The 13,921-nt window shown below is 40.6% G+C and overlaps 1 protein-coding gene across 32 annotated transcripts in view; it reads left to right on the top strand.

The window, feature by feature from the left end:
* Positions 1 to 13,921, top strand: part of PSAT1 (phospholipid sterol acyl transferase 1) — a 123,296-nt gene that overhangs the window by 19,067 nt on the left and 90,308 nt on the right. For all 32 annotated transcript variants that reach the window (XM_088959387.1, XM_088959270.1, XM_088959294.1 and 29 more), the window contains exon 3: positions 9,993 to 10,137. In XM_088959387.1, the coding sequence (XP_088815513.1) occupies positions 9,993 to 10,137 (145 nt within the window). The remainder of the gene's footprint in view (positions 1 to 9,992; positions 10,138 to 13,921) is intronic.

The following is a 13,921-nucleotide window of genomic DNA, read 5'->3' as shown; positions in this document are numbered from 1 at the left end:
TAGTAAATATGTATTTTATTAAAATTCAGATTGTAAGCAGTTTATACAACTTGATGATGAGACTGTTGATCCCCTTTAATCACTCTATTCACCCCTCATTATAGTGTAGCCCAAAATAATTGCTGTCTCAATGCCCCTTGTTTTGCTAATCCATCAGCTAGTCCATTTGCACTTCTTCGGACCCATTTAAATTCAGCCTCAACCTCCTTTGCAATCTTCTCCACTTCCCTAATCACATGTTTAAACGTCCATGTTTGTTGCCCATGAAATTACTACCTTTGAGTCCCCTTCCACTTCAACATGTCTGCATCCTAGTTGTTTGGCTAGCTTTAACCCTTGTAGTAATGCCAATAGTTCAGCTTTCAGCAAGTTTCCGTTGCCAATTGGTCCTGAGAACATACCTAATATCCTCCTGTGTTAGAGTTTCTTAATACTCCTATTCTTGAGATGCCTGGATTTCCATAGGAGCATCCATCAAAATTCAGCTTTACTTTATTGCCTTCTGGTGGTTTCCACTCCAGCCTTACTTTATCTCTTACTCTCAAAGATTGTGCTACTTTGCTATTCAAGCTTGGCTCATTGAAACTGTGTCAGGCTCGAGCTCGATTTGAGCTAGAGATTTGAGCTCGAGCTCGGCTGCAAGCCAAGTTTTTTTTCTAAAAAATAAAAGTATATATATAAAGATATATATTTTTTGTTACATTAAAAAAATTTAGAATTATAATGTGTATGTATATGTATGTATGTATATAATAAAAAAATATTTATTTATTATATTAGGCTCGCGCAAGGTCAAAGTATCGACACGTATCGGCTCCTATCGGCCGATACGTATCGTTTCGACACCCCACTGATACACCCCTACAGTGGGTGTATCGGTGGTTTGACTGGTTCAGGGTGTGGCGAAGACCTGAACCGACTCCCCTAAACTAATTGGTGAAAAAAAAACACCAAAATGATTATCGATTCGCTCGATACACTTATACCGGCGTATCGGGCGTATCAATATTTTGAACCTTGGGCTTGCGAGCCTCACGAGTCGAGCTTCACTAGGCTCGAGCTCGGCTCGATTAGCAAATGAGCCTATATATCAGGCTCGAGCTCCACTCGAAGCTCGGTTTAAACCAAGCTGAACTGAACTTTCACGAGCTGAGTTCGAATAGCTTGTGAGAAGCTCGGCTCGTGGCCACCCCTAGTCATTACTTCTGCTAATGAATCTCCTTCCCAAGCTGGCCCAGAATATGGGGCAATGATCTTGCCCTCCTCATCTCTAAATATACCTCCAATGCCAGAAGGTCCTATATTTCACAAGCTACTAATATCAAATTTGAGTTTAATAAATCCTCTATCCTGTGAGATCCAATGGTGACTAATGATAGTCTTATGAACAGATGAATCTGCCACTGCCTTTCCAGTTCCTTGGTAAATCAGTTGCTGAAACATATGAGAAACCTTCCAAGAACTTCAACCAATGAACCACTTTCATCTCTAAATATTACCTCCAATGTCAAAAGGTCCTGGATTTCACAAGCTACTAATATCAAAATTGAGTTTAGTAAATCCTCTATCCAGTGAGGTCCAATGGTGGCTAATGGTCTTATGAACAGATGAATCTGCCACTGCCTTCCAGTTCCTTAGTAAATCAGTTGCTGAAACATATAAGAAACCTTCCGAGGATATCAACCAATGCACCGCTTATTATCTTAATTGCTCAAACTACTTCTTCTTTACTTCTTTATTGGAAGAAAACCAGTCCAAGAATTTCCTACTTGTATGACAAGAAAAAATAAGAAGGAAGAAGAGAGAAAGAGCTGTTCAAGAGAAAGAAGAAGTTGGAAGAAAAGAGGAAGAGAAGAGAAGAGAAGAGAAAAACGTCCCTCTCTCACTCCCTTGGTCTCTTTATATACTTGCTAGATTAATTTAAAGGAGAAATTGCATGGATGCCCCTGGTTAAGCAGCTGACCCAATAAACATTATAACTAATGTGTTAAGGGCCCATAAGGACAGCCCATTACAGCAGAAGTAAAACAATAAACAGCTGAACTAAATCATGGCCCATTTGGCCCAATCTCTTTACATTCTTTGTCCAGGAAAATCCTTGAGTTCCGTTCCTCCCAAATTGTTCAACGAGTAGCAGCTCTAATGCATCTCAACATTAATCTCCCCCTCTTCTTTGGCCATGAGAAAGTAGTTGCATCAAAACATGCTTTGTACATTCACAGGAGGACCCCACCTGCACACAAACAAAGAAAAGCACCATTCCCAAACAAAGGTAATAAAAGAACATGAAATAAGTAGGTGATAGCAACTCTTACCATCAGTCTTACATAACTCATACCAGTGAGGGGATAAACACCATCTTGGCTGGTTTCTTTGAAGTAAATCAAGGATGTTAATCTTTCCATGTACAATTTCTCAATAAAAAACAGCAACCATTGGTGGAATAGGTTTCCACCACACCTCTTTCATAGAAAAAGAAGGCAGAGGACTGGAGGAGGGCTGTAACAAACTTTTGAAGAAAGAAGCACAAGAGAAGGAACTAGGAAGTACAAGTCCAAATTCGGCTATCAAGTAAAGATGACTTAAGGAATACTCCCTCCAACAAATGCAATAAGTACACTCTGAATCTCTGAATCTCTGATAGCCCTTCGGAAACCCAAATCCCAATTGACCCCAACAAATGCAACAAGACTATTGATCATTACCTATAAGAAAAAATTTGGTCAGGCTCTTAAAGGAATGCCCTCAGTGGAGTTAGCAATACACTTTTTACAATATTAATAGCACAAGACACTGGTTGCTGTGCTAGAAATTTTAGTAATTAATGGATCATTAAAAAGCTTCTAAAATAGAAAATTATACCTAGTAGATAGCTGAAATTTCTTTCTATAGATATTCTAATATGTCAAAAGTTGGTTGAGGCGCACAGGTGAAGTGCATTTTAAGGTAGGCACCTTGTCCAGGTCCTAGGCGCAACCCTTTCAAACGGTGCACATCTGATGTGCCTTGCACCTCATCCCAGGGTTCCGAGAACCCCCTATATGGTAATGTTGTTGATTCATTCATCCTAATAAAATATCTTCTTAAAAAATAATTAAAATTATAATATAATTATTTTTTGTGTGAGAACTAAGAATTTAAGACCCTAACATGGACTTGTTTGGGCTTGCCTCGAGGGGCTGGAACAAAGGCGGCTCGTAGAATTAGGAATGTAATATGTTTCTCACATTAGCTACTTGAAGTAGTAGAAGTTCAGGGCTGTTATCAGTCTTGAACCCTAATGGATTTCAGGATCGAAGATAAGAAGAAAGGTAAGAGGAAGAGGGAGGAGAAGCAGTAGAACACAAGGGTTGAAAAGAGGAGTAGAAGCTTAATGTTCTGCCGCCGCCACTTTAATTAATATTTATAGGTTATGCTCATTACATGGAAAGGACAGATCTGCCCTTAGTCTTTACATAACAAATAGAGCAAAAAATAAGACTGAAATAAATAACAACTGAAACAACTAAATGACCAATAGCTAACCCTAGGCAGACTAGAAAATCTTCTACCCTACGAACACAGTGGGACCGTAGTTGTGGGGCCCACGTCAGTGTTCTCTACACTCCCCCTCAAGTTGGGAATAAATGTTTATCATTCCCAACTTGGATAGATCTGCCTCTAGCTTCTTCCGTAGTAAAGCTTTGGTGAGGATATCTGCCAGTTGCATATTGGAGGTGATGTATGGGAGACACACTTCTTGTGATGAGACCCTCTCTCGTACAAAGTGTCGATCAACTTCAATATGTTTAGTCCTGTCATGCTGCACTGGGTTGTGTGCTATATTAATAGCCGCTTGATTATCACAATACAGCATTAGGGGCTTCTCATACTCAATACCCAACTCCTCAAGTAGTGATTTCAGCCAAAGAATTTCAGCCACTCCATTAGCCATTGACCTGTACTCAGCTTCAGCACTGGATCGGGAGACAACACTCTGTTTCTTACTCCTCCAAGAAACCAGGTTACCTCCCACAAGAGCACAATATCCAGAGGTAGACCTTCTGTCATCAACACTCCCAGCCCAATCGACATCCGTATAGACTTCCACCTTCATGTGGTCATTGTTCTTGAACAGTATACCTCTACCCGGGCATCTCTTCAAGTATGCTAGTATTATTTCTGCTGCTAGAAGGTGCGTGGTTCTAGGAGAATGCATGTACTGATTGATAACACTAACGGCATAACTGATGTTTGGTCGGGTAAGGCATAGATATAGGAGCTTTTCCACTAACCTCTGGAACATAACTTTGTCTTCAAGCAGCTCCCCAATCCTGTGGTTCTGTTCAATGGGTGTATCTGCAGGTTTGACACCTAGCTTTCCAGTTTCAGCCAAGAGATCTAAAACATATTTCCTCTGAGAGACAAAGATCCCTTGTTTTAGATCTAGTAACCTCAATACCCAAAAAATACCGTAGTGTACTTAGATCTTTCACCTCAAACTCTTGATGAAGGAGCTGTTTGAGGGACTCAATCTCATGGTTGTCATTTCCTGTCACCACAATATCATCAACATAAACTGCAAGTAGTGTCAGTGACGACTCCACCCTCTTGATGAACAGTGTATGATCTGACTGGGCCTGTACATAACCGAACTTCCCAAGGGCTAGTCTGAATTTGTCGAACCATGCTCTAGGTGACTCTTTCAAACCATACAATGCCTTATTGAGCCGACAGACCTTCTTACCTGCCTCTGTATCATAGAATCCAGGAGGCAACTGCATGTAAACCTCTTCCTGCAAGTCCCCATTCAGGAAGCCATTCTTAACATCCATTTGGTACAAAGGCCAAGTGTAGCTTGCTGCAAGAGATATTAGAACTCAAATGGTGGTCATCTTGGCTACCGGGGCAAATGTCTCCAAGTAATCTATACCATAAGTCTGAGTGAACCCTTTTGCAACTAACCGAGCTTTGTACCTCTCAATGGAACCATCCGCAATGTGCTTCACAGTAAATACCCACCTGCATCCAACTGGTTTATTTCCTTTGGGCAAGTCAACTAGCTCCCAGGTATTATTTTTCAACAGGGCATCCATTTCAACTTGCATTGCACCTCTCCACTCCGGGACTGATAGGGCTTCTTGCACTGTTCTCGGAAGAGGGACATCAGCAACGGAGGTGAGATAGGACCTGTAGGAGGGAGATAGGCGATCATAGGACAAAAACTGGGAGATGCAGTGGACTGTAGATGTGGTGCAATGCCGTTTTCCTTTACGGAGGGCAATGGGAAGGTCAAGGTCATCTGTAGAGGGTGAGGTAGCAACAATGGAAGGAGTCTCTGTGGGCCCTGGGATTGTAATATCTGGACTTGGAGCCGCAGAAGAGATTGGAGCTGGCTGGGACTGCTAATGACTGGGATCAACCTGCCTGCATTGCTTGTGATAGACTCTCAACTCCCGATCCCTTTGACCACCCTCGCTACTACAGCCCTCATCACCAACTGGAATAGGTAAGGGAACAACCCCAAAGGTATTAACCCTGTCCTCACTGCACTCCCCCTGAAGAAAAGGACCCAAATCTCCACGTTCACTACTCTCCCCCTGAGGAGAGACCCGAGAATAGTAGGGTGTCTCCTCAAAGAAAGTGACATCTATGGATACAAACTTCTTCCTTGAGACAGGGTCATAACAACAATAACCCTTTTGAGTTTGTGCATAACCAAGAAAGATGCATTTGGAGGCCTTGGGTTCAAACTTGGAGTGATGGGGACCGAGAAGCTGAACAAAACAGGTACAACCAAATGTCTTGAGGGGAATAGTGAACAACTCCTCATTGGGGTATAGAAGGGAAAAAGGAGGTTTCATATCAAGAACCCGAGAAGGAATCCGATTAATAAGATATACCGCCGTAAGGATAGCATCACCCCAGAAGCGAATAGGGACATTGGAGGTAAACATAATACTTCTAACCACCTCCAAGATGTGCCTATTCTTCCTCTCTGCAACCCCATTCTGCTGAGGTGTGTGAGGGCAAGTGCTCTGGTGGATAACCCCATGATTAAGGAGGTACGATGCTAATGGCTTAGCAAAGTATTCCTTTGCATTATCAGATCTAAGCACTTTTATCCTGACATCAAACTAGGTTAGGATCATTTGGTGGAAGTTTTGGGTCAGGGCAGGCACCTTATCTTGTGATCGCATAAGATAAACCTAAGAAAACCGGGTGTGGTCATCAACGAATAACAAAAGATACTTGTACCCACCCATAGAAGGAATGTGATATGGCCCCCAAACATCAGTATGCACAATATCAAAAGAACTATTACTCCTTTTATTACTCAACGAATAAGAGTTTCCACAATGTTTAGCAAACTCACAACTTTCACACTTCAACTGAGATGACTCAACAGACTCAAACAAAGTAGGAAATAGACTCTTCAAGGACCGAAAAGATAAATGACCCAATCGGTTATGCCAAAGCATAACCGGACTCACAACCTGAGAAACAAGTAACTTCTTATCCACTGACTCTTCCCGACGAGAATTCTCCCCGAGTAGATAGATCCCATTCGTCTCACAGCCAGTCCCAATCACCTTCTTCATCTCCAGGTCCTGAAAAACACATCGGTCAGGAAAGAAAGTTACTGAGCAGTTCAAATGTTTGGTAATACTACTAACGGAAAGGATGTTAGTATCCAGTTTAGGAACATGCAAGACAGAGGACAAGGATATAGTATCCGACAGTTTGATGTCACCCTAGCCAGAAATAGGGACAAGAGAGCCATCAGCTATAGATACTTTATCCCTACCAAAAGATAAGTGATAAGTAGTAAACAAAGAGGGCAAGCTAGTCATATGGTCGGATGCACCTGAATCTATTACCCAACACAGTTCAGTAGTACCTGGAGCGGAGGCATGGTAGGCTGAGGCTCGAGTACCTGAGTGTGCAAAGGCCGATGTGGCCGGAGCTGATGATGACTGCGGTAACTGAGCTGAACTGCCAACTTCCTTCTCCAATTGTATTAGAGCAGCCCGAACTGTAGCTAAGGTCTCTAATGGTGTGCCTCTCGTGCTAGATGAGGATGCTATATCAGTAGTCATAGCCACATGAGCATTACTCCTTTTATTTCTCAACTTTGCTGGGACCAAATGTGGATGCAACTTCCAACATGTTTCTTTTGTGTGTTTCGGTTTCTTGCAATGCTCGCACACCACATCCCTTTTATCTTCCTTCTTTCTGTCCCTCTCTGAATCACCCTCTGTTTTGGGTTTGATAGCTACCAAGGCAGGTGTAAGCGGCTGAGGTTGCATCATGACTTTCCTCCTGGTCTCTTCACTGTGCAATAAGGAGTATGCCTGAGAGAGGGTCACACTATCTCTGGTCAAAATCTGCTGCCTCACAATATCATATTCTGAATTCAGTCCTGCTAGGAACTCAAACACTCTGTTTGTCTCGATGTGCTTTCTATGTATCTGAGCATCTTTGGGACTCTCCCACTCAAGAGTCTCTTAAGTGATCAATCTCATGCCACAGGGACTTCAAGGTAGAGAAGTAGACCGACACCGGTTTCTCTCCTTGCTTAAGGGAATTCACCTCACATTTCAACTCATATGCTTTGGCAACATTAAGGGGTTGGGAGTAAGTCTCTTTCATCACATTCCATATCTCCTTGGCTGTCTTTGCCCATAAGTAATTTCGGCTGATATGGGGTTGCATAGAATTACAAAGCCATGTCATAACCAAGTAGTTTTCTTGGACCCACTTGGTATACATAGGGTCTCCCTTGGAAGGTTCTACCACATCTCCCAAGAGATACCCTACTTTTCCCTTCCCCCAATAGCCATTATGGCTGATTGGGCCCATTCCAAATAGTTTGATCCATCAAACTTTACGGTTGTAATCTGAAAACCTGTCTCAGAACCACCACCATAACTGCTATTCCCAAAACTTCCTTCTGCCTGATTATTGAACTCCATTTCGGTCAAGAACCAGAAGTCTCAAAATTATGGTTACTACAGTCAAAACCAGCACTAGGACTCCCAACCACAGTCACAAAATCAGTATAGAACCAATCTGTACTCACGGTAGATGTGCATGAAACATGTATAAGACTGATCTGAAATCAATAACCACACACAACAGCAACAGTCTGAACTGTTTTCACCCCTTTAGAAGTGTTCGAAACCCCAAAAGAAAACTGAAAAACAGTTTGAAGAGCAATCTAATATGCTGAAGCCAATTTGAGGTTGTAATCAGTCCTAAGAGCCGTACACTCCAGACAGTACCGTACGGATAAGGTTTGTATTAGGGTTAATATGAAACCCTAAAACTGATCAATGTTAAGGAGAACTATTAGGGTTTTCCGCAGGGATAAGATCACAAGGTTCGACCTAATACTAGGGTTTGCCGCAGGGATAAGACAAAACCCTAGAGAATAGAGAGATAAAACCCTAGAGTGGTTCGGCCACCCTTTCTGGATAGGTCCAACCTATCTTCTCTGATGTTACTTCTCTCAGAAAATAAAAGACTTACAATAGGATGCAGTTCGCTGCCTACCAAGGTTACCCGAACCCTGGCCTTCTCTGATTCTTCCTGATCACCAACTCGCTGCAACTGTGGCACTTCTTCAAACAGATGCTAATCCTCTGGAGATCTCCAAGAACCAGTCAACGAACTCTGCTTTCTCTGCTTCCAGCCTTAGATGGTTCTCATGTGGTCGGCTGGACTAGACTCACATGAGAAGCCCTAGCTCTGATACCAAGTAGAAGTTCAGGACTGTTATCAGTCTTGAACCCTAATGGACTTTAGGATCGAAGATAAGAAGAAAGGTAAGAGGAAGAGGGAGGAGAAGCAATAGAACACAAGGGTTGAAAAGAGGAGCAGAAGCTTAATGTTATGCCGCCGCCACTTTAATTAATATTTATAGGTTATGCTCATTACATGGAAAGGACATATTTGCCCTTAGTCTTTACATAACAAATAGAGCAAAAAATAAGACTGAAATAAATAACAACTGAAACAACTAAATGACCAATAGCTAACCCTAGGCAGACTAGAACATCTTCTACCCTACGAACACAGTGGGATTGTAGCTGTGGGGCCCACATCAGTGTTCTCTATAGAAGTAATGGAATTGAGAAAAAATGAGATTGTGGGTTTTACATGCTTGAAAATGTTTTATATGTTTGATTTTCTTTTTAAATTCTCATTTGAATATGCTTTACATGTTATGCTTATGAATTTTAATTTTAGATAATAAGTTTTTTAAAACATTTATTTTAAAATTTAAGTTTATATTTTTTATTAATATTATGTTTAATATTTTTTGATTTTTTTAGCATTTTTTTTTTTAATTTTTTGCATCTTGTTTCAAAAAGGTGCGTGCCTTGCCTTGCGCCTTGGGCACAAATTGACCCCTGCGCCTTTTTTGCGCCTTGCGCTTTTGAAACACTGACTGGATAACTATGGTTATTGATTGAACTTTACGTTTGATCCAAGCATTAATTATCAATGAGGGCTTCTCTGTTTATAATATATTGTTTTTGCATGGTGATAGTTATTGGTATAGATTAGAAGTTTGTTTTATTGCTATTACTTAACTGCATTATTGCTGCTTCGGATGCTCTCATGGTATAGATGTCAAAGTCCAACTTATCTTCTGTGGACAAGAACCATGCATTGCATTGCTACTTACAATCACATCCATACATAATCTCAATAAACTGGATAGAAGAATGTCCATCTCAAACACGATATAGACTAGTCAGGCAATAGAGGTTTAGCAGCTGGGTATCTTCACTAAGGACTAGAACCAAATATCAATTTAAATTCTCCAATATAACAACTGATCTCTATCACTCTAGCTTATGGACTGGAATTGAGTGACCACTATTTTGTTCTCTTGTTATGATATAAATCCTGAATATCCATTTGGGATATTTTCTATTTTTTTTTTTTTTGGTAGAGCTGCTTCTAGCTTAATGAGCTTTTCATCTAAAAAATGCATGCTTCAGGTCCTCTTTCTTCAGTGTGGAAAGAATGGGTTAAATGGTGTATTGAATTTGGAATTGAAGCAAATGCAATCATTGCTGTACCTTATGATTGGAGGCTGTCACCTTCAATGCTCGAGGAACGAGATCTATACTTTCACAAGCTGAAGTGTGTATATCTCCTCCATTTTCTTCATACATAATCTTATTCCATTTTCACCAGTCATAGTTTTCTGGATGTTGTTGATAGTTGCAAAAGAAGTGCAATTATTGGTTGTTTTTAGTTGCTGTTTTCTTCTTTTTTAAAAGGTAAATTTTATTAATGAAAGAAGAACATATAAGAAAGGGAGGAGAGGTTCAAACTTCAAACCCAACAAGGAACAACAGCAGCATAGCTGCAGACTACAAACCGCAGTAACACAGTGAAATTCATTCCATACAATTTCCTCCCAATGATCATAAAAGGTTTTGTGCTTAAACCTGAAGAATGGGCTACAAGCATAGGCCCATATAAATACATAGGGATTTTAAAAGTTTATAATCATTATCATCATCTTCTAAGCCTTGTCTCAACTAATAGTTTACAATACAGCAGTTTTTTTTTTTTTTTTTTGAAGTGATGAATTTCAATAAAAAGAGATAGGAAACAAGGTACATGAGAGGATGTGCAACTGTAAACAGTGACTCTCCGAAAAGGCTACAAGGGCAGAAACCAATCAGTAAACAGAAAGTTCCTATGGACCCCGCAAATCATCAGCCAAAGAATTAAGTTCCCTAGGTATCTATCCATCTAATCTTGACATTCCTCTGGGCCATAATGTCTCTAGTCTCATCTAGATGGTGTTGCAGTCTCTGAGGGCCATTTTCTTCCCATAACCATTTTATGGTGTTTGGCTGTTTGCAGAGTCTCCTTCGATGATTAGGAGAGAGAGCCCCAGATTATTTACAATTCAGATACCTATTAAAGCAGTCAAAATCATAGCTTCTGTAGTCTGCAATCCCTGTTGGGCCACTAAATGCCCAGAAAATATTTCCATCTTCTTCCCTGATCAAATCTCCAAGCCCAGCCTACCCCGGATTGCCTACAGCACTTCCATCAAAGTTTAATCTTGTCCCCATCTCCTTCCCAATCAGGGGGATCCTGAACAGAGGCTAGACCGCTAGAGTCAAGGGAGAGGAGTGTAAGCTTTGCACAAATTCCTCTATAAGTCCGATAGAGAGAAACCTTTGAAAACCTTAGAGCTAGCCACCCTAATGTTGCATAAAAATGTTTTGTAGGAAATAAGTTCTTCAGTGGTTCTTGTTCTCAAAAGTTTGTTTCTTTCTTCCCATATTCTTCACATCACTGCATGAGTCAGTGTGCTCCAATAGGCTTTCCCTCTTTTGCCCAAACCCCTACAGTGTCATTGCCTAAGACGCTCAAATACATGTTCAGGGGCTGCCCAGATGTAACACCAAGGTGCAGGAAGTGATTCCAGATTTTTCTCATCTCAAAACAGTGAATTAGGAGGTGCTTGGTAAGAACCACAGGATATCTTGCTAATAGATTCTTCTATAGCAGTATACATATGCTGGGTGTTCATGGGGCCTTGATGTTATGACACTTTGAAATTAATACAAATCATTTTTTTTATCAGTAATAAGAACTGAAAATTTTATTAAGATGAACTAAATCTTGATATTACATGTCAGATCAAACCCTACAAGTTACATATGTTACAATTACGCCCAAAACAATTGTTGCACATATACCTCTTGTTTTGCTAGAGTATCATCTTATTTATTTGGAGACTCTATTAGTTTACCTGTTAAAAAAAAAGACTCTATTAAGGTGATTGACATAATAACAAAGTTGATAAAGAATGGAGAACGAAGGCTTCTAAGCAGCCAGGAAGTGAAGAGTCTTTACAGCAGAAAGGAAAGAACCCCTATTGGAAGAGATTGTCTACCAGAAGGAGTTTACGATAAAGATAAGAGAAGGAAGGAGAGGAACGACATTGCCAGTGGTGAAGCTGTGTCCTGGTTTCAGAGCTTCCTGGATGGAGCAGTGCAAGTAAACTGGTGCAAGACATGGAATAACACCTTTAGTCAGTTAAGGAGGGAATACCTTGCTGAGAGAAGAAAAAACTCCAAAGACTCGTTTGTTACATTGGGAGAAAAATTTGAAAAAGGGAAAAAACAAATGATCATCATACCTGAAGGCAACGAGCTACAAGGTTGGACCATAATTACAAACGAGCTACACCAGAGACTTGTTAAGATAGAGACTGAGGCGGTAAAGATACAAGAAGAAAAAAAGTGGTTGGAGAATTGGGAAAGGAGGAAACGACGGAAAAAAGGAAGAAATTGGAAAGCTAGGTTTAGAAGAAACTGATGAAAATCAAGATTCAGTGGCAGTGTCTCTCACAACATCAGAACCAAAGATTTCACTGGTTGGGGAAAAAGAATTTGGGAGCAGAGATTAATCCTTTCTGTGAAGAAAGAGGTAAAAGACTGGAAAGGATTATTAGAGGAGGTGACGTCAAAACATGGGATTCATCGAACTGTCATACTAATCCCATTGAACGACAGAAAAGTTGTAATGGATGTGGTGGTGGTGGTGGTGGTGGGGGGGGGGGGGGGGATGATGGACTTCACCACTATAGGTTATCAAGGCGACAATGTTCCCTTGGAGGCTTGCATCGCCCAACCGCAAAGCAGTTTTGCATACTGTGTAATAAATACTTTTGTATTGTTATTTTTTGATTTTATAATTATAAAATAGACATTATTAAAGAAAAATATTCATTTTTTGTGTTTATAAACTAATATATTTTTATTATTTTCTTATTTGTTAGGGTTTAATCAACACAAACAATGCTAACTGCTGTATTGAACCCTCGATGACTTCAAAATCTGAACCAATAAGGGAAGAACATAAAATTTTGTCTAATCTGAAGGGAAGGGAGATCCATCATATGGATGGCCGAACCATGCAGGAAGGCTGGGCGAAATTAATTTTTTTTTTCTCCCTTCCGGGAATCCTATTCCAAGTTTTAGAAAAACTGCATTTTTTAAGGATCGTTCTTGAGACAAAATGGACTAGATCTGAACCAAAGATTAGGGAGAGAGGTACTCGATACGGAATCCACGCAAATGCTCCTCCCAATGTAGGTATTCACGCCCAAAGAGAGCGCCAAGTCCGTTGTCCACTGAAGGTGACATAGCTTAGGATGAGGCAGGATTAGCAGGGAGGTTCTTCAACAAGAACCCCAATTCTTCAGCAAGTATCACGCCAAGGATGTGAGCACGGCTTCAAGATTATTTCTTCTAGCAAGAAATAATATCAAGATCAAATCTTGGTCAGTCCAAGATGGAGATCGAATAGGGTAGGTGGCGGCAAGAACATAGGGAGAAAAGCAGAAAGAGAATGCTCACTACTGAAGAGAATTCGCCCGCCTATTAATAATCTTCTTTTGGATCAGCTTCCTAATCTAATTAGGAAATATTTCCTTTGATTCAAATCTGTATTGAATCTGGACTCTTAAATGGATAAGACTTATCTTATCCATCAACTAATCCTATTCTGATTATAAACCCAATTTTCCACCTTCTTATTTAATCTAATTAAATACCCAATTCGATATGGGCTTCTAAGGCCCATTAAGCTTTCATACTCACTTCCTTTAACTGCTGGCTAACTTGGTTCTCTTTGTATGGCGTGGGCCCTAGCATTGATCTCCACAAAGCCATATGGGTTCAGTTTAGCCTCTGTTACAAGGCCTGGCTGAATAAACCCCTGAACCCATCAATATGGGCTCTTAGTGAGCCTAACATCTACACTAGATGGTCCCTGAGTCTAGCCACCTTATGAAGGCCCAAGGACTATGGACTTATGTGAGATTAGCCCATCAGGTTTATTATCCTTAAATGGTCTTACGCTTAACCTCTCCGCCCTTAGTGATCAAACACTG

The sequence above is a fragment of the Nelumbo lutea genome, chromosome 1 (genome assembly GCF_056320005.1).
Source record: "Nelumbo lutea isolate HS-2025 chromosome 1, American lotus-T2T, whole genome shotgun sequence".
In the NCBI taxonomy this organism is placed as follows: Eukaryota; Viridiplantae; Streptophyta; class Magnoliopsida; order Proteales; family Nelumbonaceae; genus Nelumbo; species Nelumbo lutea.
This window is presented reverse-complemented; position numbering and strand designations above follow the sequence as displayed.